This window comes from Sinocyclocheilus grahami, unplaced genomic scaffold, assembly GCF_001515645.1.
Source record: "Sinocyclocheilus grahami isolate Dianchi unplaced genomic scaffold, SAMN03320097.WGS_v1.1 scaffold1074.1, whole genome shotgun sequence".
NCBI lineage: Eukaryota > Metazoa > Chordata > Actinopteri > Cypriniformes > Cyprinidae > Sinocyclocheilus > Sinocyclocheilus grahami.
Window position 1 is genome coordinate 68681 of NW_015506253.1, and position 26005 is coordinate 94685.

Sequence of the window (26005 nt, forward strand, 5' to 3'; positions counted from 1 at the left end):
CCAGGGATGATTGATTATAGGATTGTTATATATGGATCATTATAAATTATGGCAATATGGAAAGCTTGCAAACTATAAAAGTTTGGTCTTGTAAACCAAGCCGTATTTAGATACCTACATTTACACCAATATTATTTGAAGGAAATAAATTACAATGTTCAGATTAATCAGCTTGTACAAGTGATTATACAGACATACAAGAAAGGTATGAACAGGACAGGGTTGCCAAGTCTGTGGTTTTACCATAGAATTGGGCTATTTTTACACTGTTGTCGCAGGTTGTTTTTGAAGTCCACAGGTTAAAGTGTTTTTTATCTGAGGTTAAAAAGGAAGACAGATATCTAAGATATTATAAGTAACCAGGGGTGTGAAGTAACGAATTACAAATACTCACGTTACGGTAATTAAGTAGTTTTTATCAGTAATTGTACTTTTGAGTAGTTTAAAAATTGTGTACTTTTACTTGAGTACATTTTAAGTGATGTATCAGTACTTTTACTCTGCTATTTTCCTCCGTTTGTGGTCGGTACATGCTTATTTTAATTTTATTTGTATCCATCAACGTGATTGGATAGATAGTAATAGGTCTCGTGACTTTCGTCAAATCAAATTGTGCATAGAAAACTTTAACTGCCAACTGTTTATCATGGCTGCTGGAAGCGCATTCTTCAAATATCAATTTAGTCGCATCTTCCTCTAACTTAATATGTTAAAGTAAATTTCGGATTTCTGCTTACTAAATGATTTGTATATATGCTTGCCTATCTACACGGCCTGCAATTTGGTGAGAGGTTGCGGGTATTGCGTACAGTGTTAACTTATGAGACGCACGATCTGCGCTGCCTCTCTCGCGTGCGTTCTGCAGCGGTCACTTGGATAAGTCGTTGTTGCTTGTGGAACTTGTTGACTTTTGATGAGTTTGAGCGCGTGATGCGTGTGTTGTGTTGTGTTGGACACTCAACACAACAACACAACACAAATTGAGGAGCAATCTGCACCTTATTGATGACCCGTGGCGTTAATATACTGCATCTGTGCCAGCGCGTGATGTAATAAAACTGCAGCTCGTTAATAAACTTTTTTTTAAAAATCCATTTTATACAATCCGCCTTCATTTAGCAAGTGCACTCGCGCATAAACAATTTTCAAGTTTAACACTTTGTTCCGTTCAGTTGTGGATGCTGCTGATTCACTGAGACCGCCGTGGCTCAGCAAAGAGACATGCGTGTGTGTGTTTTCCTTTGAAAAAGTTTCCCCAGAAATACTTCGCTATTTAATGCATTTTTTTTTTTACAAATTGTATTAACAGCATAACAATTCGAGTAAATGTGTAAAAGGTATGGCATGATGCCATCCTTCTAGAACAATGTGCATTTATGTTAAAATTGTAACAAATTATCAAGTTTAGTTATTCTTATTTCTTTATTGCAAAACGCTAAAACTGGCACCGTGAGGTGCTGAACTATGAGTTTCTAATGGTGTTTGTATTTGCACTGTTCTAAACATTAATATTTTATGTGCAACAACAGCATGCTGTCTCAGTGGCCTTACACATGATTTTAAATCTTTTTTTTTTTTTACTTTATGATTTAAATGGGGATGATTGTACTGAGAATAACTTTCATCTTTTCTTCAACTGAATACTGTTTCCGTGCTGTTTTGATGTATTTTAAAGAGTTGGCGGTCAAAATTAAAACTGCTGGATGAAAGATATTCTTCATTCTTTATGACAAACAAGATAATGTGAATTACAGAATGTACAACGTTTTTAAAATGTATAAATTGCGGTGTACAGGGTTTATTATGAGGGGGTAGAATCAATACTCATGAGTACTTTTTAATAGGCTACTCTTTTACTCTTACTCGAGTAGTTTTTTTGGACAAGTACTTTTACTCTACTCGCACTACATTTTATGGAAGGTAATGGTACTTTTACTTGAGTATATTTTTCAGTACTCTTTCCACCACTGCAAGTAACAAGCAAAAAGGTGGTAACACAGAAATGGTACAAAGAAGATCTGCTTATGAGAGAAGAGTGTTTTCAAATAGTAGCAGAGGTCACAGAAATGAAAAGACTCACAATATACACTCAGACCACAAAAACAAGTCTTTGAGAAGAAATGGTCAACCTTTTCCTCTGTAGAATAGATGTTTGTATTTGAAAGCTTGCATGAGTGTGTATAAATGTAATGTATCGTTGAAAGAATTTATGTAATGTATGGCAACGTTTTATTTTGGTTTTTTTTCCCTGTAGGTTTTTCTTTTGTGCCTAACAACAATCAGACCATCGAGCCTCATGGCTGGTTGCAGATGAATATGTGCCATGTCCAAAGTTGCTTACGGTTTCAAAACCAATAAACCACTGCCAGGATATTTTAAGACTTTCCTGTCCTTAGACTGGAATGTTTGAGTCCTGTTTTAGGATTCTTGAGGGAAATCTGGCAATACTGGCCATGACAGTATCCACTGATAGACAGATAGATGACCTGTCGATCATCTATCCTTTAGTAATGCTAGCTACATAACAAGCTTCATGTGGCTTTTAAGCTACTTAATATTTTAAATAATTATAAAAATAGCTCCAATTAGATCAAATACATCATTATTACAAAACAAAAAATCTTTGAAAGATTCTTCCATTCGTCTAATTCTTCTTCTGGAGGCCACTATCCTGCAGTGTTTAGCTCAAATCCTAATTAAATGCATCTGAAAAAGCTCAAGGTTTTCAGTATTACTAGAAACTTTACAAATATTGCATTGTTTTCTCTGCTATTTGCCCTCTGCCACCCGCCCCTTTAACGATGGCTCGATGGCATTATCACTGATGAAATTATGGCTGTCGACTGATCAAACAAATGTTAATATACTTTACAACTGCGACATCTTCTGGTCCAATACGTGTAAGTGCAACAAGGCTCCCTGAGTTGGTTGATAGTGTGAGCGAGGGGTCCATAGCAGGGCCGTGCAGAGACCTTTGTAGGGGCAGGTGCTCAAAGTATAAAAGGGACACATGGGCTGTGCTCCTTGCTGAGACATGTATCGAAATGGATGCTTCTGTATTGATAGCAGCAAATGCCGTGAGGCAGTTTTGAAAAAGAAACAGAACAGAAAAGACCATTTTAAGTTTAAAAGTTAAATAAATAGTTCTTTGCACCTCTTAATCACTCTGAAAATAGAAACAGAATGAAATTAGACCTACTATTATTATTGAGTTTACCGGGTATGGTGGTTTTGCTGTTGTAAACACTACTGTTGTTGTTGTAGAAAAAATATTTCTGTCTTATTTAAAATAGAATTATATTATAACCCTGTTCTGAATTTATTCATTTTTTAAATTATAATGATGATAAAAACAAGATTGATAAGTAGCCTATAAATCGGAGGATGAGAAAATCAGTATAAGCCTGTTTTATCAGTGTTGTGATAATTGTTTTTAAGGCACTCTACGTTTTTAAAATAAATACTGTAATAAAAAAGTTAAAAGTAATAGTTTTTAGTCCGATGACATAAAGACAAGACCCCTCGACGCCTTTTAAACTTTTCCCAATCAAACAGCAAGAACGAAAGAGAACAGGCACCTTTGTTTATATTGCTGTGTGTAGAACGTTAGCTGCATTTTTAATATTTAATTTGAAAGAAATGTAACTTCGTCCCCCGCACTATATTCGGGCAGGTGTGTTCACGTATAGGTTTCTAGATTTAAATTCAAAGATACAGCATCGATAGTCTATGCATGACTTGACGTTTTATTCGTATCCAAAATGAGGAGAAGTGAATATCTGGAGCGCTCAACACTCTCATGCAGTGTATGTTTAATTCATACTCGAAGCCGGAGGGCGCTCTCGTGCAGAAAGTCCAAAACAGACTCATAGAAGGAATGACTTATGATGACGTGTCGGAAACCCTAATATGGACATTGGACAAAAGCCTCCGGCTCTCCCTGAGTCGCTATAGCTGAGCTGAATAAAAAGCAAAAAAAAACATGAAGACAATAAACACACGATTGCGAAAATATACGGTTTGTGTGTGTTTTTCAAGTTATCTCCAGGTAATAAATAAACTTTATCAATAATGCAGTACTGATTGATATCATTTAGTAGTCTATAGAAACTATAAAGTTCCTGCCTTATTCTGTGATAAAAATGGGGAAAAGGTGCTGGTAGTAGCCTTTATAAACCATCATAAAATTGTCATTAGGAAAATATTGAACAAAAATATTATAGCCCCTTGCTGCAGCTAACCTTACTTCCACAGGCTACAAACAGCAATATAAACAACAGCTGTGCGTGCTCTCTTCACGCAGTTCTTGTATAATAATAATAATTGAATAATAGCCTGCAAGTATTCAAGCACACCGCTCCACTGAGAACTCCACTTACCGGCAGCCGCGGACGTTATGAAGGCATCCTGGTAGGAACCTCGGGGCTTAACGAAAATGTCGAGTTTCCCACTCCTAATAACGACTTTGTGGTGGAGTTCATGTGCGTTCAACTGGTAAATACGATCTATCCGACATGACTTGAACGCACCATCTGGACAAAAGGGCACTTTGGGCATCAAGGGGAAAAGGAGCAGGTGCTCTAGCACTCATCGCACCCCCCTCTGCACGTGCCTGGTCCATAGGTCTGTAAATGTTACAAAACTTTTCTCCAGAGGATCAAAATGTGTTGATCTTCCATTGTTGCATCAATAGTGGCACTCTCTGTTTTTCTCTTTTGTATTTTGTTATTCAAGCCCCATATCTGGAGTCTAATTATGCTGCCTTATGAACTCTATTGCTCCAAAACACTGATTTAATTTAATTTTATTCATTAAGTGAATTGATAAAAACGCTTGAAACAAAAACAAGGAATTGCTAGCGTGCCACCAAAGCCGTCTTGCAGTAGACTATGTGTAAAAAAGCGCGCTCATGGCAGATGTGAGCATATGCGCGCGCCCTACATAGTCTTATCCCGCGTCACGCTCTCTTGACAAGAGCAAGATGCACACTGGCGCCCGACAAACCTGCACAACCAGATCAGCGCGCGGATTACACGTCAAGCGATAACTGGACGCCAAGGCATTCGTCGTGTAAATATTAAATATAAAAAATACAAATAAAAATATTTAAGTTGAAAAAATAGACATTTTTGTGTTATTACAGTGGCAATTTATTAAAGATGAAGAAAACTACTTCGCATCAAGGTAAGACTTTACATTATTAGTATGTGGCGTATAAGTATGTATGAGTTTTAAAAGATTTACATTGTGGTTTTTGGGTGATGGTGAAAAATTGGCCCAATATATCTTTCTTTCTTTCTTTCTTTCTTTCTTTCTTTCTTTCTTTCTTTCAAGCTTGTGTTATAAAGTAATTACCATCTCTAGGTTCTCCTCCTTCACTTTATCCTGGGGGTGTCTTACAGTCTGAGAGCTCTATTAATATACTCAAGCATGAGGCCAGCTAACCTCTATTCTTAAATGCAGAAGTCACTTAAATGGTAGGTGAAAATAGAGCCACATCAGTCAGATCACGTTGAACCAATGTTGACCATATATATATATATATATATATATATATATGGTCAATATATAAGTACTTTTACAATACCTCATACATACATGTGTTCATACATATTTCTCTGAATACGAAAGTAAGATATGAAAGAAATATTTCATTTTATTTTATGAAAGCAGCCCATTTAATTTTTACAGTCTGTTCTTGCTTTTAGTGATACAACTAAAAGGACTCTACTGTTATATATCATAACTGAAAAGCTGGATATTCTGATCCTGCTTGCAAAACTATGTCAATGTTTTTGTTAAATACATACATTGACTGTCATGCTTGAGCTGTCCCTCCAACTAGTGGTCGGCTAATATATATTGACATTAAGTCACTCAGTCCTGAGTACATCTTTTATATTGTTAAAATTGCCAGAAGGAGATGCAGTGGACTAGATAGTTGGTTGTTTCAGGAACAAATATTATACCCAGAAAACTTTTCTAGAAAGATCTGAATTTGGGTCATGAAATCAGCAAAGAGATTTGCTTAACCAATTTTTTTTAGAGCTGAAATGTATGCAAATCACATTTTACTAATCTGTAAAGCTATAAAAACAGATTAATATGTCACAAAATGTTTAACCTGGAGATTTTCACAGAATTATTTCCTGCTGTCAAAAGCAGCTGCAGAAGTTCAGTTTCCCCTATGAATTATATTCATAGGCAAATAATCAAAAGCATAATTTTATGGTTTACATAACAGCAATGGATTTTGTTAGCAAGAATACATTAGGTGCTCTTCTATCAACAGAAAATGTTTAGCATTCATTTATAATGATGTTAAAAAAATGTTTGCTTATCATCACATCTGAGACTGAGGAACTACACTTTCTGCTTTGCAAGACTGGAATTAACATTCTAACAGGAAGTGATTCATAAATGATTAGCTTTATGTAGTCCCTTTCCACTGCTATGAGCTAGTTTTCCTGGAATATAATTTTTGCTATACGGTTATGCAGTCTAGACTTAATGAAAAAATAATTTATTCATGAATACTATTATTTATTTGAATTCGTGTTGAAATTAATTTTTTTCATCCACTCTCTCTTGCTATGACATCATACACTGCTGGGCCATAGGCTGTATATAAATAGCTCATATGAAGTGTGCAGCTAATGCATGATGTCATGACTGAAAAAGCTTTTGAACAGATGGGGAAAACAGGCCATGTTGTTATTGTTTTTTGCTGAGGGTAAGCCACTAGGCATGAACATTTAGCCAATCCCACAAATTACTTGTCAAAGGACTGATCCTGAAGCCCATTTATTTGATGGAGCCACTTTTTCATGATCTCTCATATGTTTATTATCACAAATAATCACAAAAAAGAGTTGTGTGTTAATTTAACTGGAGCCAGTGTAATGAACATTTTACGGCAGAGTACGGGTCAGAAATTAATTAAGGCTCCAGGTAAAATGACACCTGGGTTGCCAGATTAGTTTGATATTTTCCAGCCCAAAGGGTTAGAACACACACACACACACACACACACACGTATGTGTGTGTATGTATGTGTGTATGTATATATGCATATAATATATATTTATATATATATATACATGTATATGTTTAATATGTATATAATATGTTTAAAAAGTAACATATAACAATGCCCTTTGGTAGTTTTCATAAATGTGCAAATACCAAATGCTTAAAGACTACATTTTGACTGGATTGTCGTTCTAATTAATAGTTATGTAACTCTCAAGATCATGCTTAGTGCTTTCATATTTAGAGTTGTGTGCTCTGCCAAAAACTGTGGCCAAGTCTGTGGCGTATGTGGCCAAACTCCACATGAGAGGAGTTTATCTCAGTCCTTCTTCTGCAGTAGATTTAGACATTTGCAATTTGACTAGATATATGCTCAAAGAAAGACAGATTTCACAAACTGCATTATATTTACTAACAACATAACTGCAATTCTGGCTGATCTGCATTCGGTCTATCTGTTTGTTTAGATGTGAGAGGTAACTGAATTTGGAAGCCTCAGCTTGATTTAATGAATTTTAGTTTGGTAATGTTTTAATACATTAGGTATCATTAATTAAAAATGAATAATACTTGTTACAGTATTTATTAATCTGTATTAATCATTTATTAATTTATTAACATACCTAATGCTAATTAACTGTTAATTAAATAAATGCTAATTAAATGTTAGCCTTGATCCTTAAACTGTTACTGCAGCTTTATTTTGTATACTACAAATTGTAAATTACTTGATGACATATGTAAATAAATATGTAGTGTCACTTGATAGTTCAAAACTCTTTCGAGATTATAGTCATGATTAATCTTTAAAGAGTCAAAGAATCTTTAACAGGGGACTTTTTCATGCAAGATGGAAAACATGGGAATTTTACCTCCATATGTTTTTCTCTAGGGCATGATCACTCTATATCTTCTTTTCCCCTCATACTATTTTTTTTAAAACATTTTTTACTTGTGCAGGATTGTCAGGGTCCATTTAACACAGGTTCAGGGAGAATATATAATACAGAGGGAGAAACGTCCTCCCTCTCATCCTAGAGTACATATGCCTTTCTTATTACATTTGGTGACCATCAGGCCAAGTGTTTTATTTTTAGACATTTGTAAATGTGGAACATTTGGCAGCCATCAGACAGAGGAAATCTGTTTGCACCAATCACAAGACTCACCATTCATTAGCGGTAGGGCATCAGTGAGTTGGCATTTGGTGGCCAAAAGAAGATTGTTCAAATGGGTCAAGAGAAGAAGTGACACATAGACCATGATCTCGGAAAAAAAACATGACTTTAAAGAATATGCTGCATTTTGAAGAAATTCCTAGTCTTTGTCCACATTTCCTTATATGCACACATAAAATCCTGTTTATTGAATAACCCCATCACATTCTTTATTGGGTCTACCATGACATCACACTTTTTTTTCATTTATTCTCTTATTTTTTTCTGACTACTTTCTCTGCTTCAATAAGAATTGCTGCCCTGTGGCACTGCCATCAGAGCTGGCGAGTGTGGTGATTAAACAGTGCATTCTTATATAACAAAATGTGCATGTTTGAGTCATGCTTGTAGGTCAGAGTGTTTGGGGCTGTAAGGCATATGCCCTTTATTTACACTGATGCTGTGCTATTTGTGGATTTATCTACATCTCTGTTTTGTGCATGGATGCTTTTGCACACGTGTCTGTGTCCATCTGCTTTCCTGAAAAAGAAAGAAAAAACACAAGCATGCGTGTGTGCATACACGTGTGTTTACGGGATGTTCGTTCATGCAAGAGGAATATGCTTGGATAACAGGATGCAGGAGATTGTGTCGTGTGTATGTGTGAATCAGGCTTGATGGCAGTGCTGAAAGGTATGGCATAGATCTCCTCTGTCTCTTTCATGGACTGATAAAAGCTTGGGGCCTTCCCTATTTTTCCCATCCACTGCTCATCCAGCACAGCCAGATGAGTGTGTGCCCAGAATATGACTGTATAAATATCCCTGTTACTGTGGCATTAATTCCAATGATGTGTTCTGTCATCATGGAACCTGTAGCAGCCAGACAGTTTTAAATCCATGCGCTATAAAACCTTCTCATTTGTCTTAGTTGGCAGTTCCCTTTCAGTCGATCACTTCGACATTGTGTCAAATTCCAACACTAGGGGCCACACTTGGGAGCCCAGACACCTCTGACATCATTGAGAAAAGGCCAATTAAATTGGCGAGCAAAATTTGCATAGCTGGCCACACACCAGACATCGGAGTATAAATAGGCCAGCATGGGATTTGCTCACTCGTTCTGTTCTTTGGAGCCAAATTCAGCGTCTCTTTGTGAGAAGCGGCACCTTACTCACCTCTCGATCTCCTCATCATTGGATCTACGGCACAGGGATCTTGGATCCTTCGTGGCCACAAAGAGTGAGAGTGAATGAAGGAAACTACACCTCTGTTTGGTTTGGTTAAATGTACAACGCCTTGGCCATTGAAAGAGCATCCAGGTGCCGTCTTGGATGAAAGTCTTGATGGTTAGAAGGTTCCATAGCATTGGAGTCTGCAATCACATTTTTCGGGGTTGAAGAGTGACAAACTCCAAAGATGTTATTCTGACTCTGTTTTGGTCAGGAGAGTTTTCTCCCTGGTGAAAAGTTCAGGGGTTAAAGCAAAAAAATCTTTTGACTGAAAATTTTGAGTACATGCTTTACTACACAAATGCATTTGCATTTAAAGAAAGTCAGTTTTGAACTGCATTTTTATTATTTACACACATTTATGAAATTTAAATGTTTTCAATCTAATGATTTTACAAGTGTAGCATTTGGACCAATCAGACACAGCATTTTTCATTAGATTTAACAAATCAATTATTCGTTAGATTAACAAATAGTCACAGACCCCTCACCCAATAAACATACTGCGAACGACCCCAGGCCCCTGGTTACCATGGCAACCACGACACCTCAGCCAGACCAGATAAATTGTATGACCTAAAAGTATGTAGTGAGAATCTTCCCCCCTACTCAATTATCTCTAAACAGACACATACTGCTATAGGAAACGACTTCTTTCATAGACAAATTTTTCTATGACCTTCCTATCATGCATATCCCCAGGTCATTGTGTATGATTACTATCTTCTTGTATATGGTCTTTTGTATTGTATACTGTTTTATGCATGCTTACGATAGAACGACTCGTTCATGTAATCTTACCTATATCGTGTTTAGTATCTATGAATTCGTCTTCTGATGATCTAAACGAGAGTGTATATTATATGTTGGTACATAGGCAACATATTAGTGTTCTGAGAATCTTTAGTAGTTTGTGCATTAACACCCAATCGAGTTCCATATGCAAATTACCATGCTCTCACACAAAGGGTCATAAAACTCCCCAGTATTTCCAACCTCCCGCTTGGAATTTAAGCTTTTCTCATTGGACAAGCCCATCCTGAGAGGCATGAATCCTCTCAGACCTTAAAAGGCTCACCATGACTTCTTCTGCTAAGTCTTCTGTTAAAATCTTCTGATTGCGGCCCATGTAGAGAGCTTGAGCCGGTGCGGGCGTGCCCAGTAGACTCCAACACATAGCTCAGTCAGTCTGCGGTTCTGTTAGATGCTGAGAAGATAAGGATGTGAGCTAGAACTCTCCTGGAACCCTTAAGTGTGCCAGGCTTCGGCCTTGTCTTTCCATTCAACAAAGATCCTCGGATCTCAGCAGATGTCTCTCTTAGCTCTTTTTCATTTTCACCTGTGAAGAAACTCCCAATCACCATTGAGTCAGGACATCTTTTGAATTCATCACTCTTCAAACCAGGAAGAACGTGATCGCAAGTCCAAACCCTTGAAACCATCAAGACTTTCCTCCGAGACTGCATCCGGACACAAGGCAATGCAAGTATCGTACATTTAATTAAACGAAACAGAGGTTTAGTATAAGCAGTAGACCCCACTGTAAAACGGCACTGATGGTTTTAAACTCAGGTGTTTCTGACTCATTTTCCATAACTGCATTCTTTGGTTTCTCTAATGGCTTCATTCATCCACTTTAGCTCCCCTTTTGTATGACCATTGAGTCAGGACATCTTTTGAATTCATCACTCTTCAAACCAGGAAGAACGTGATCGCAAGTCCAAACCCTTGAAACCATCAAGACTTTCATCCGAGACTGCATCCGGACACTTGTCAACGACCAAGGCAATGCAAGTATCGTGCATTTAACTAAATGAAACAGAGGTTTAGTATAAGCTGTAGACCCCATTATAAAACGGAGCTGATGGTTTCACTCAGGTGGTTAACTGACTCTTTTCATAGCTTTATTCTCTGGTTTTTCCTGATGGTTTCATCCATCACGCCTCATTTGTCCTTTCCCATGCATGAGTGATTGTTTGTTTGTTTGTTTGTTAGACTAGTTTGTGTTAGTGTTTAGTTAATAAAACTCTGCCTGGCAAAGTTTCTGATTCTGCCTTGCAAATTAATTGTCCCTTTACTATTTTGATCCTTACTGCATTCTCTAATGCATTAATACTGTATGAAAGTATTTTCTGTGGCCACGGAAATATCTTTTCCTAGAGTTTATATGAACTTACACTGAATGTTCGCTGGACGAACAGATTAGTTGATGGCAATTTAATGCTGCTACAGTTACTACTGGCAGCTGATATAAATAATTGTAATTAATCATAATTAACTGTAATTATTTATACACATTTCTTTTTCGAGCTAATTTGCTACACAAGACTTGACTCTTTGTGATGTAGTCATACAAATAATTAACCATTTGCATAACTTTTCTGTCACAGACTTTTAGTTAATTTTCTTCATGGACTATTAGTTTTGTCTTCATGGACTTCTGATTGGTTATCTTCAGTCACATGTTTTCCTTTGTTCAGTTGTCCCACCACTCTTTAGTTGTCATGGTATCCATCTAATCAGCTCAGGTGTTAATAATTATTTCATTCATTTGGTTTGGCTTGTGTTCTACCACACTGTTACTCTATCTTGAGTACATTGGAGTTCTTTAATAAACCCTGTTTGGTTTTTATTCATCATCTTTGTCTTCATCTTGGACTACACGTGACAGAATACCAGACCCAAAAAATGAGAAGAAGTATGAACCTTGCTTCTATTAATGTTGCCCCAACGAGGGGCAATCAGCTGTTGAATGGAGCAACAATTTTTGTTCCTCAACATCTGCCATCAAGCCACCTGTGACGACGTCTGTTTAATGGAGGGATTTTCAGTGTGGACTGGACGATGATCTCCGGTTCATCATGCCCCGTGGAGATCCCTGCTGGTCCCTGCAAAGCTAAATCAACTTCGTGCTATGGACGAACAGATCCTCGTTCACAGTGGGCGAAGCAAAGGATTACAGCAGCCTCGTCCAGCCACACCGCACAGATAAGACCAGATCTGGGCACAGACCCAGAGCACAACCCACCAACTCCCATCACCATGTTGACGACAATGCCAGCGCCCCCTATAGATGAAGAGCTTCCGCCCACCGCTAGCATGGAGCCTGTGACAACAGCGCCCACTAATGCCCCAGAGCCGAAGTTCCCATGTGAGTTTGACCAGGGGTGTGAGCCGGCTACAGCCATCCCTGAGGGTGTTTTGGTGGAGTTGGACTCAGGGGAGGACTGGCTTATTGACTGGGACACTGAAATAATGCCACCTACCCTGATCTGTGTGAACGTTCATCATCATCGCTAGATTTAACCACCACAGAAACTGATTTATCATCCATTATTCACTGTGAACTGTTATCTGTGGTCCTGCCCGCCCGCCCAACCACCCTCTCCCACCTCCACTATTTAATACTGCCAGTCCTCCAGCCCTGCCTAAGCTGTCCTCTTGCAGCCCTGTGTCTTCCCCTGGGTTGCCTTGTGGTGCGGTGAAACCTCAGGACCTGCACTCGCCAGCCAGGGAAAATCAGGTGGATCCATTGGCTCCGCCTCCGGCCTCTGATCCCCTTGTTCCACCTCGGCCCGTCGACCTGTCGTCTCCACCTTGGCTCCTCCTACCCTCTGCGCCCACAGGGACCCTCAACCTTACTGCTCCACTGGGTTCCCTCATTCCTCCGGCTCCTCCTTGGTCAGTTGTCACCCCTGTGCCACGAACTTATGGGCCTCCCACTGTGCTTCGGATCTCCACCCCTTCGGCTGCAGCAGGATCCTCCTTCCCGCCGGGTTCGCCTTAGACTTCGGTCGCACCGGCTCTGACTCAGGCCTCGGGAGCTCAGGTTACACCTCGGATGCTCGTCACTGCGGCTCCGCCCGGGCTTCCTGTGCCAGCAGTGTCGCTCGGCTCCATCAGCTCTCCGTTGCCACCGTGGGTTCCCAGTTGTCCCACGGATGTCGCCAACCACGCCTCCATCTTGGCTCCTCCCTCCATCAACACCGCTGTGGGCTGTCGTCTTCACAGTGCTCTGGGTCTGTAACATCTGGCCACTCCTCTCATCATCTGTCCCTCCGTGGAGTCTCTGCCTGTCTGCCTGCCTGTTCTCAACAGCCCTCTGCCTGCTCTTCCTTTCCAGCCCTTCTCCAGCTCCTAGCCCCCCTCCAAAGCCTCCACCCTCCCTCCCTCATCTGGAGGGGGCGTTATGTCTTAGACTTTCAGTTAATTTTCTTCATGGACTATTAGTTTTCTTTTTATGGAATTCTGATTGGTTATCTTCAGTCACATGTTTTCCTTTGTTCAGTTTTCCCGCCACTCTTTAGTTGTCATGGTATCCATCTAATCAGCTCAGGTGTTAATCATTATTTCATTCATTTGGTTTGTACTTTATGCTCCGTCCACACGGAGATGCGTTTAGCTGTATACATATAAATTTTGTATCATATAGGCGTTTCGTCCAGACGGATCTGGCGTTTTGGGTGAGTGAAACTGATATTTTTTTAAACCGGGTCCCAGAGTGGATAAATCTGAAAACGCCACCTTTGCATTTTTGTGTGGACAGTGAATCCGTATATTTTCTGAAACGATGACGTCATCAGGCCACGTCTCGCCCCTAGTCAGACACCGCTACATCACGTCACGTAACGACAACAAAAACATGAACAAACACTGAACGATTGTCTTTTTATTAACTAACATTAACACATATTAATAAATGTACTGTTCCATGTTCGTTTGTATACCGCGCGCAAGGTTTATGCGCATAGTCCAAGTCTTCTTCTCCATTTTTAGTGTATCTCAGTGGCAGAATTACAGCGCCACATGCTGGTCTGGCATGTATACTACATCATTTTGTGTCGGTTTCATGGTTTCGTGTGGACGCAGATATTTCTTAAAACAAAGAGAAAAAAAAATCGGATAGGGAAAGCTCTGGCTTCGTGTGGACGTAGCACAATCTTCGGGGTCTGGTATTGTTTGTGTTCTACCACACTGTTATTCTGTTTTTAGTATATTGGAGTTCTTTAATAAACCCTGTTTGATTTTTATTCATCTTCTTTGTCTTCATCATGAACTACACGTGACATTTTCAACACAAGTTTTTATTTCTCAAATAATAAAAGCCAACAGAGAATACTTTTTGCTGCAAAGTGAGCTTTTAACCTAGCCATTATACCCTGGACATTATAATAATGATAATAAATTCAGTTTTCACCTGAGCATTATACTTTGAACATTATAATAAGAAATTATAACACATTGTTCTAACTCAACCTGTTAACACTGAACAGAAGAAGAAAACTAATAGCACCAACATCAGAACAAAAAGTGCATTTATGGTGCAAATGTTTCTATAATGCTTTTTACTTATGCCTTTTACCACTGAAACCAAATGCCTCAAGCATGGCTACGCTTGAGACCCATTTCAGTTTTATTAGATATTGATAATTTGGAAAGTATGCTCTGATCATTAGCAACCGACTTGATTAGCTCCACTGGTGGCGGCGACAGGGTGAGCAGCAGGTCTTATTCAGCTATGAATGCACATACAGTGGGTACGGAAAGTATTCAGACCCCCTTACATTTTTCACTCTTTGTTATATTGCAGCCATTTGCTAAAATCATTTAAGTAAAAATTTTTTTCCTCATTAATGTACACACAGCACCCCATATTGACAGAAAAACACAGAATTGTTGACATTTTTGCAGATTTATTAAAAAAGAAAAACTGAAATATCACATGGTCCTAAGTATTCAGACCCTTTGCTCAGTATTTAGTAGAAGCACCCTTCTTTTTTAATAAATCTGCAAAAATGTCAAACATTCTGTGATTTTCTGTCAATATGGGGTGCTGTGTGTACATTAATGAGGAAAAAAATTAAAATGATTTTAGCAAATGGCTGCAATATAACAAAGAGTGAAAAATTTAAGGGGGTCTGAATACTTTCCGTACCCACTGTACATGTACTTTCTGGTAATATACACGGTCAGCCATAGATGCCCGTACATCGATTGTGGTAGATGATGCACCAGGCAGGGAGGAAGTATGCTTAAGAGAACGGACGGCAGCTTTGTGTGCGTCTTCTGATTGATGGCGCAGAAGCACTTTTTTGCCATTACTGCTGTACTAAAGTTTTTTAATGGCATACTATACACACATACACGCACCTGGCTTTTTACACCAGGATCGGAGCAAGCGGCCATCCTCCCCCGTTTCTTCAAGCCAAGCCCATCTCTATTAGTTTTTAATGGACTTGTTGATGGGTGACATCCGAACCTTCCTCCAAAAGCAGCGCGTCCATAAGGGGTCTGTTGCATTATTTGTTAAATATAACAAATAATGTGTCTGATTTGTCCATCTGTTACAATGGTGAGAGCAAATTTCCTCTTAAAAGAGCAACTTCTCTAAAAGAGCTTCACAGGTGGAATCATGTGTTTACATCATGCCTTTCCATCCATGTCCTTCTTTTTGTGGTTTCTAAATCTTTCCAAGTGACTGGCACAATTCATTGTTTGGGCCATGCCCACGCCGAAGCAGCCCTCGTTGATGGCTCATGTCCTGCTTGTAAGGATATGGCCATAGGTACGTTGCGCTTGCTGCTTATGGTCTTTTCCAAAATATGAAGCCACAGTGATTTGCATCAGGGAGGAGCATAGTAAGGCAAGAATGGTTCCGCTGAGTGAGTCCCCATGGAATTTAAGGGGTTTTACAGCGCCTACTTCATTATACCCAAGAAGGCTCAGACCAATTTTAGACCTAAGGGTGCTGAACCGGGCCCTTCACAGGCTCCCGTTCAGAATGCTCACATGCATGTAAACATGTGTCAGGTACCGAGACTGGTTTGCGGCAATAGACCTGAAGGACATGTACTTTCATTTCTTAATCCTTCCAAGGCACAGGCCGTTTCTTTGGTTTGCTTTTGAAGAACAAGCATATCAATACAAAGTTCTTACTTTTGGGCTGTCCCTGTCTCCTCGCGTCTTCATGACAGTTGCAGAGGCTTCCCTTGCCCCTCTCAGGGAAGTGGCCATTCACATTCTCAACTGTCTCGACAACTGGCTTATTCTAGCTCAATTGTGAGAGTTGGTTTGTGCACACAGGGAGATCAGTCACTGTGACAGCATGCCTCTCAGAGAATCATGGGTGGTCAGTGCTGAACTGTTTGAGAACACTCAATTACAAAACAGCGGTCCATCTCAAATACTTTCAGAGGCTCTGGGGACATACAGCATTCTCAGCCGCAGTTATGCCGTTAGGACTGATGCATATGAGATTGCTTCAGCACTGGCTTCATACCCGAGTCCCGAGATGGGCATGGCACCAGGGTACACACTGTGTGAGCATCACACTGGATTTTCAGTCTTTGGAATGACATTTCATTGCTACAGGCAGGGGTGCCCTTAGAACAAGTGTCTAGACATATTGTTGTAACAGCAGATGCTTCCAAGTTGGGATGGGTTGCTTTATGCAATGGGTGTGAAGCCTCTGGGGTTTGGACAGGCCCTTGGTCGCATTGGCATATCACTTGCCTGGAGTTGATGATGGTGCTTCTGCCCTTGATGAGGTTTTGGCCATTGATCCAGGGCAAGCACAGTCACGTATATCAACCATCAGGGAGGTGTTTGCTGCCATCGCATGTCACAACTCACCTGCCATTTCTTACTGTGGAGCCAGCAGAGACTCTGTGCAAAGTCAGTGAGGACATGGAACAACTCTTGTTGGTGGAACCATACTGGCCCAACAAGACTTGGTTCTTGGAGCTTGTGCTGTTGGCATGAGCTTCTTCCTTAAACTGTGCGGATCTGGATACGGGTCCAAAACCACATAAAAAATGTTTATGCTTCATTTGCAAAGCCTTCCATGTATGGTATCATTTGAAAGCTTAGAGTCTCATCTCTCAATAATTTTTCAGAAGAATTAATTTTTTTTATATTTTTCACAAAACAGTCAAGTCATATATCACAAGAAAGCTCTCATTCTCAGGAATTTGAATATGTAGTTTATTTTATTGTGTAACACAATAGAATAGCGATGTGAAATTTGATACCTCTGAGGAAACATTCAGTTGTGTCACATTCCTACTCACACTTCTGCTTCAGTCAGCTGCAAACAGCCACAAACTGCCACAAACTCTATATTATCTTTTAGATTAGGATCTCTTCTTTCAAACGAGACCATTTTCACATTTCTGTGTGCTCGCATTGGTGAGAAATACACTGTTTTCTCGCAGAAGCGCACCAGACAAAAAATTTAAAAATATTTTTTACAAACACTCCAAATCATAGCAGCTCCGGCCAGCGGCTCTTATGTTTTACAAGACTGAGCTGCTCGGTGGGCTGCAATAGGTCATATTACACGCCGCTCAAGTGCGCCGGCCACTCAGAGCCGTGAAATTTGACACCTCTGGGTCAATAGACAGGAGGGAGGGAGAGAGGATCCGGGTCAGTGCTGGAGCTGTTTTGCACTCGGGATTTGTAGTTTTTTGGACTGTTTTGAAGGTGATAATGGCACGCTGAAAGGCTAACGTATCGGCGGCATGGATAAAAGCGATATATGAAAGTAAAACTAAGCTAAAGTAGTAAGCTAAAGATGATGAAGAACGTTCAACTGCGCCGTGGAGAGGAAAGGACGCGCGTCTGGTGAGAGCATATTTTGAGCACTTTTTTGAGCGCTTTTGCTCCGTTTTTGATAGAATCATTATTTTGAAACGTAAAAGCACAGATAACAATCTGATAAACTATGTATTGACAGTAAAGTACAGTACAGGATGCGTTTCAGCAAATATACATGGATATTATTACAGTGCTGTTTATAAACAGCTATTTCTTTGTTTCACATTCTGAAGATCAGATAGCCGCTGCGGGCCCGCGGCAGCAGCAGCTAGCGCAGGGGTCGGCAACCTACAGCACTCGTGCCAACACGAGTGATAATCACGCAGAGGGATAATCGCTGGCATGCGAGCAATAAGGAAACCTACAGTGGGGCAAAAAAGTATTTAGTCAGCCACCAATTGTGCAAGTTCTCCCACTTAAAAAGATGAGAGACTAGGAGCTATAAATACTATTAAAGTGTGAGAATTAGCTTGCACTAGTCTACGGATGCGCGTGCGACCGCTGCACATACTAGGCACTTCAGATCAAAGCATCAGCGGTCTAACAGCGCTCGTCAATGTCAAAATGACTGAGATAGCCAATCAAATCAAAGTAGGCGGGGTTTACTGTTCACAGATGCAGAGCGCGAAGCTTCAGTTTAACATTGAAAGAGAGCGATGAAAGATGAAGCTGCAAATCAGTTAAAGGTGTCATATGACGTTGCTGATATTTTTATATTTTATTCATAGTTCAGACAAAATCATGATTGGCTCTCGCCAGCCCCCCCTAAACTCCGCCTATGCCGTGTCCCGGCGCGACGAGTCAAAACCAGTAAAACCCATTATAAACGAGGCATTTGTTGCATCCAGTGGGGACATAATTACTGATTATAATGACATATACTGTCTTTTTACGCGTTGCTTTGCGTATCGCGCTGCATAAACATAAAACCATGTCTGCATTTGAGATCGGAGAAACGACAAACAACAAGCGCTACTCTACACTGCTCAAAACTCGCGTTTGAATCATCAGTGGCAAATTCTTTAAATATGAAAACGTACTTACAGCCTGTGAGTCAGAAGCACCAGATTGTCCTTGCAAAGTTGGAATTGCCCCACTTTATAGAAACAGACACCGGCATTGTAGGCTACTATCCCAGGAAACAGTCCTCGTCCTCCATAAAATATGCTGCACACATCTGAATATTTGGGTTGAACTGTTCCGAAACAGTGTTGTAAATACAACTTAACCACTGGTTTCTAGTCGTGTCCTCTTTTGGAAGGCCAAACAAAGTAGTTTCGCTTTCATAACGATACACACAGCGTCTCCACAACATGGTGGCAGCAGCAGCAACAATACTACAGCGAGAAACAAAGTTACACCTTCTTTCTTTGTGTGAACATTTGGGCTGCGTTATGCAAATCTTCCCACATTGTGACGTAGACATGTGGGGGGGGGGTTAGAATGAGCTGTTTTAGATAGGCGTGGTTGACTCTTAACTTTTATAAAGAATATCTCTTTGGATTTGAGACTTTAGTCTTTGCAACTTTACAGATCTTCTTTATGCACCAAGAGCTTGTTACACTCCAAAGAGAAAAGAAAAAATTTTAATCGCATCATATGACCCCTTTAATATTAGTAAACTGTTTTACGATAGAAATGATAAATGACCGACAGCTATATCCAGTGATGCAAATTACTAGAATTTTCTCAAATATTTTTCTCAAATATGGCCATTTTGAGAAAGAAGAGAGAGAGCGAGAGATGTGTGAATTGTCTGCGTCTGTCTCTACAAACAATGAAGCTGAGCTTAGTTGCTTAAAAAACTGCGATTTTACCCCCCTCGTTGCTGAGAAATATAATATAGCAATTCAGCATCGATTAATAAAAGTTGCGTGGCAGCGCTGACAAGACGTTTATGAGCTTCTGAATGTTACTTTTTGCACAGCGTGATCTCAGATCTCTGTGTGTGTGAGTGGTGTGTGTAACCTGAAAAATTAAAAATGGCACATCATGCCGAAAAGGTTGCCGACTAGGGATGGGCGATACCACTTATTTTGTTTTCGATACGATACCGATATTTTTCAAGGCAGTATCGTCGATATCGATACCGATAACTAAACTTTTAAATTATGAAATTTATTAAATTGTTAAATTGCTAAGAGTAAAATGGGTAATGATAACCACTTAACTTTGTTTAAAACACATTTGTGGGAAACGCATCCCTGTTTGAATGCACTTTTAGAAGTGAGTGAACGCTCTCTTTGATGGATTGGTTCTGTCTTGCAACATTTGCGTGTGTTCAGATGAGCAGGAAAATAGTTATATCCTACACAATTACTTGCGAACAAAGGTTATTCGTCCAATTCAATGCATTTGTATGCATTATTATTATTATTTTAAATAAACAAAATCACTGGTAAATAAAACACACCTTAGTATCGATATTTTTAGTTTGAGTATCGATACTTTCGATACTCGCGTCAGTATCGATATATCGATACTTAGGATCGATACGCCCATCCCTATTGCCGACCCCTGAGCTAGCGGCACAGCTCGCGTCTCATCTCCAGGAGGCAGGCAGGTGATGCAGGCAGGATGCTGATGCAGGGGACAGGGGACAGGGGACTAAAATTATGCACATAAATGGAATGATACAAAGCTGGTGGATGTGGATTCTGTTTTAGATTGTAATAAACCACATGGATTTTACAATTTATTGAGTCTTGTGTCTCCTGAAAGAAAAAAAAACTGATTGTATAAAACACAAAATTTGATATTTGGTATAATTCGCTTATGCCATTTTGTATATTACTACTTAGACAAACATAAAAATGAAACATAATTCAGTCAATTATCAAGAAAAGCGCTATGGCACATAGTAAAATAGGACACTTTTAGACACAAAAAACTGAACAATTTTACTCCCTTTGGTTATAATTCAATAACTCCTGTTTAGAAGCTGTTATTTGAAGATTCTTTTTTTCTGGTACATCTTGGCACCTAGTGGAATATTCAACACTGCAAACAATATAAGTTGCAGAGAGCTGGAGCAAATAGAACCTGAATAACAGACTTTCAAAAAAAATTTCTGAAAAAAATCAAAAAATCAAAAAGCGCCTATGTTTTTTTTTGTGATTATTGTAATATTTAAAACCTACATAATTTTATTTATGAAGACTTACAATCATATTTTGTAGTTCAGAGGGTTTTCTATACAATGAAACCAATTATTTTTTTCATCTCCTCTATTGTATGTATGTAGGGTAAACATTTGAATTTGGGTATGTCAAATTTAGACGAAAATACACAAAAACACCCCAGAGCTTAAGGGGTTAATGAGTTAATGATGGTTAATGAATTCCCCTGAGAGGGGACCTTCTCTCCCAGGGGAAGGGCACAATCTGACACCCACACCAAGATCTCTGGAACCTCTATGTCTGGTCCCTGGACAGGACCTGGAGAAATTCAGAGATCTTTCACTTACAGTGGTGAATACCATTACGCAGTCTAGGGCCCCCTCTATGAGGTGGCTATATGACCTGATATGGTGCATTTTTGTGAATTGGTGTTCTTCTCAAGGGCAGGACCTGCGGAGATGTGGCATCGGATCAGTGCTGAACAGCTCTTTGTCTGCTTTGGAAGTCAGCAGAAGAGGAATGTTGTCTCCAGACTAAGAATCTTCCACTAGATGGTGGATGCAAGTCTTATGGCCTATCAGGTCTGACATATATAGAACTGCAGGTTGGGCTACACTTAATACAATCTGCAAATGGAACCAGTTTCAACCACAGTTTTGAACACTAGTTTGTGAACTCAGGTGGCTTTCACTTGTTTCTGTGTTTGTTAGCTCTCCGCTTATGTGGGGCCCATCACAGACACCTTCCCTATGTAGTACTTCCTTTTCATAAGTCCATAGGTTGTTTCTCCACATGTCACCTCCCCTTTGGGTAAGATATGGTTTCCGTAGTGTCACTCGGGGAAACAGATGCTTTCTCAAAGTTAACAACCAGGACTTTTCAACTGTTATTTATTCTTACTTCTCAGAATGAGAAAAGGCTCTGGCTGAGATAACCTCTGTCTTATATGGTGGCTCTCTTGTATGTTGGAGAGTAAGGTCATAAGTCTTGGGTATTGGAAAGTTACAAAGAGGAGAGGTGCATTTGTCTGTGACACTCTGGGATTGTCACCATCTGCATCCCTCATGGACTTGTAACGCAGTTCAGCAGCTGTGGCATTTAGTATAGGGACCCCTAGTGTCAGACTTTGACACAACATTGAAGTGACGGACTGAAAGGGAACGCCTCGGTTACCTATGGTAACTCTCATTCACTGATGGAGGGAATGGAGACATTGTGTCCCTTATGCCACAACTCTAAACTGCCTCTGAGTGGGTTGAGATGCTTGGTTGAACCACTGATGTCACATGGTCTATATTAACAATGTCCTTACTACATTTCTGGGCCTAGGAACATTTCAGTTGCATTGCTGTATATGCAGGGCCAGAAAGTCTCGGATTACATCAAAAATATCTTAATTTATGATCTGAAGATGAACAAAGGTCTTGCGGGGTTGGAACGACATGAGGGTGAGTAATTAATGACAGAATTTTCATTTTTGTGTAAACTATCCGTTTGAGAAAAGGCTAGTGAGAATTATCAAATGAATTGCATGCCACTTCATTAGACATAAAAGGAGCCATCTTGCTCCACTCATTCAGATCTGTTCTTTGGAGCTAAGAAGTCAATGTACAAATTTCTCTCTCAATTCACCTTCACTGTTGAATTCTACACCAAGTCTCTTCTCCTCTTGCACATTTAAATGTGGAGAGCGCCCATGGGATCTTCAGTACCTGAAAGATCAGAAATCCTCTAAAGGTTGGGAAACCAAGCCGACTTCAAAGAACTAGTGGTGATGAATCTGGACCTCTCTCCGACGGCCCGAATCAGGCAAACTGCCGCCGACGTGTGGAACACACCAAAAAAAAAAAAGCTTGACAGACGCTCGCCGACAGCCCGACATTGGCTGATTGCCAAACATTGGCTTGATATGTCCTGGCCTTAAAGGGCTCATGACATAAGAAACCAAATTTCCCTTGACCTTTTGATACAGAAGAGGTCTTTGTATGGTTAATACATCCTGCACCTTTCATAACTTAAAATGTCCTCACCATCAATAAAAAAGCATTTAATGTAATAACGTTTTAGATCCTATGGGACAAGGTGACATCAGCTGGGCACAGTCATTTGCATAAACAATGCCTCCAGAGCAACACATTCACATAGGCCCTGCCCACTGGTTTCCAGCCGCAAATGACTTGACACTTGATCACGCTGAATTACAATCACTGTCGCTATCTTATCTACACTGTATACAGTATGCAGATGTGCATTCGCTTTCTGACACAGTCAACGTGCTCGAGTCTGTTGTCAGGACACATGAAGTGAAAGAATGTTCGCTTTGACACGTTTGGTTTAAACAGCTCATTCATGTTTTTGTACAGATATCAGAAGGATCCCAGTGTAAGAAACAAATGGATAGTTTATTTTTAATGGTATATCTGATTGTGTCAGAGGATTGTTCGGACTTTGAAGCATTTTGTTTTGAAAACAATGTGTCATGAAGAGTTCAGAAAGAAAACTTTGTTGAAAGATGAAGCGGTACTAGATCAACCACAACCTGTACTAGATCAATCCACAACAAGATCAACAGTGCTCCAGACACACGTAATCTCTTCAAAACATTCGATTCTTTTCTCTGTCCCCCTCCACCACCTCTTTAACAGCTAATGATTTTGCCACATTCTTCATAGACAAAACTAGAAAAATCAGTAGTCAGTTCTCAGCTCCACACACACAGGATTTCAAACCAACCACATCCACTGTTAAAACTACCCTCTTCTCCTTCTGTCTCCTCACTGAGGCAGAAGTATCAAAATTTCTCCTCTCCAGCCATCCTAAAACATGCCTACTAGACCCAGTCTCCTCACACCTTCTCCAAGCAATCTCTCCTACACTCTTACCAGCACTCACACACATCATCAGTATATCTCTCCTCACAGGCACTTTCCCCACTGCATTCAAGCAGGCTCGGGTAACCCCACTGCTCAAAAAACCTACAGTAAACACTTCGCTTATAGATAGCTACAGACCTGTCTCTCCCCTTCCATTCATAGCAAAAACACTCGAACGAGTTGTCATCAATCAGGTATTATTATTTCTTTCACAGAATAACCAACTGGATGCTAACCAGTTAGGTTTCAGGAGTGGCCATTCAACTGAGACTGCGCTACTGTCAGTCACTGAAGCCTTGCAGATTGCAAAAGCTGATTCCAAATCATCAGTTCTAATTCTGCTGGATTTATCTGCCGCTTTTGACACTGTGAATCATCAGATCTTCCTGTCCACCCTCATCACTGGGCATCACTGGGATTCCACTTGTCACGGTTCGCAAGAGGCGAAGACTCAAGTGCAGGCAGATGGGGTCTTTATTTATAATTCACAAAAATAAACAATAAACACAACTGAAACCACCTCGAGGGAGGGAAAAAACCAGAGTAACATGACAACACACCATGAGACAAAAACTGAGCAACCCCGACTCCTATGTGAACCAAACGAGCCCAGAACAGAAAACACAGGGAGCTTATAAAGGAGAGGCAATCAGGTAAACCAGCTGGGACAAATTAATCAATAATAAGGTAATGAGAGAACAGGTGAGTGGAGTGCAGGTAACGGGAGGATGTGAAATGGCGACCTCTGGTGGTGAGAGGGAGAAGACCAGACGCCAGACCCCGACACCACTTCACTGACAATTTTCAAGCAACAACTGAAAACTCATCTCTTTTGTCACCATCTGACTTCATCCTAAAAAAAAAAACTTTGCTTCTCTTTACTTAATCACCAGTCTAGCTTGTACTTATTTGAACAATGCCTGAAACGTGGTCTTACGAGCACTTCCTGTGTCTATTTGCCTCTTTAAGATGAATCGCTTGATGTATTCCCCAATTGTCACTTTGGATAAAAGCATCTGCTAAATGAATAAATGTAAATGTAAATGTAGATCTGACTGCAGCTGCATCAACAGTAAATTAATGATTTCATATTGCTTTGTCTGGAAATTACTGTTTTATTTTGATTATGTTGTCAAAACACTCAAGACATACAATAGCGAGGGGGCGTTGATAGTGTTTCCTATGCAATGATGTTAGCCAATGATAAGAGTGGCCGATTACTGAGAAGAATCGCGGTTCAACTGAAGCAATTTCAGAGGGTCATGGGCTGGGGGGTCATATGGTGACCTTTACCAGTTACCCCACTTGGGTTGATGCATATGAGACTGCTTCAGCATGCGCAGTTATCACACTGATCTGTCACTAGACTGTTAGGTGTTGGACAGACCTTGTGTTTCTACGGGTGCGAGTTCCCATAGAATAAGTGTTGAGGCATGTTGTTGTCACAACAGATGTGTACAGTATAGTCTGGGTCATTGTATGCAACAGGCATGCAGCCCTCGGACCCTGGACAGGGCCCTGGTTGCATTGGCATATCAACAGCCTAGAGTTGCTGGCTGGACTGCTGGCCCTGCAGAGGTTTCGATCATTGATTCAGGACAAGCATGTGTTGGTTTGGACAGACAACACAGAAACGGTGGCGTACATAAATCACTAGGGCAGTACCCGTTCTTGTCACAGGTCACAAATCGCCCACCATCTCCTCCTTTGGAGTCAGCAGCGACTGAAGTCACTGGGTGCTACTCATATTCCAGATGACCTCAATCGCACAGCCAAATGTGCTTTTGTGACAAGTGATTCAGTTTGCGGAGACTCCATCCCCAAGTGGTCCAACTGATTTGGGGTTGATTCGGCAAGGCATAGGTAGTTAGTTTGCTTACGAGTAATCCTCCCTTGTGGTATTCCTTGACCGAGGCTCCACTCGGCATAGATGCTCTGGCACCTGGGCCAATGCAAGTATGCAAGTAACTCTCATTCCTCGTGACAGCCCCTCCTTAG

General features: G+C 40.2%; 1 protein-coding gene across 1 annotated transcript in view; it reads left to right on the plus strand.

Moving 5' to 3' along the window:
* The first annotated feature begins 4970 nt into the window (after window positions 1-4970).
* The window catches only part of LOC107566422 (neuronal-specific septin-3-like), a 94198-nt gene continuing 73163 nt past the window's right edge, over window positions 4971-26005 (plus strand). Inside the window, exons 1-2 of the mRNA XM_016251880.1 lie at window positions 4971-5070; window positions 5144-5184. Of these exons, the coding sequence (XP_016107366.1) occupies window positions 5160-5184 (25 nt within the window). The 5' untranslated portion in view covers window positions 4971-5070; window positions 5144-5159. The remainder of the gene's footprint in view (window positions 5071-5143; window positions 5185-26005) is intronic.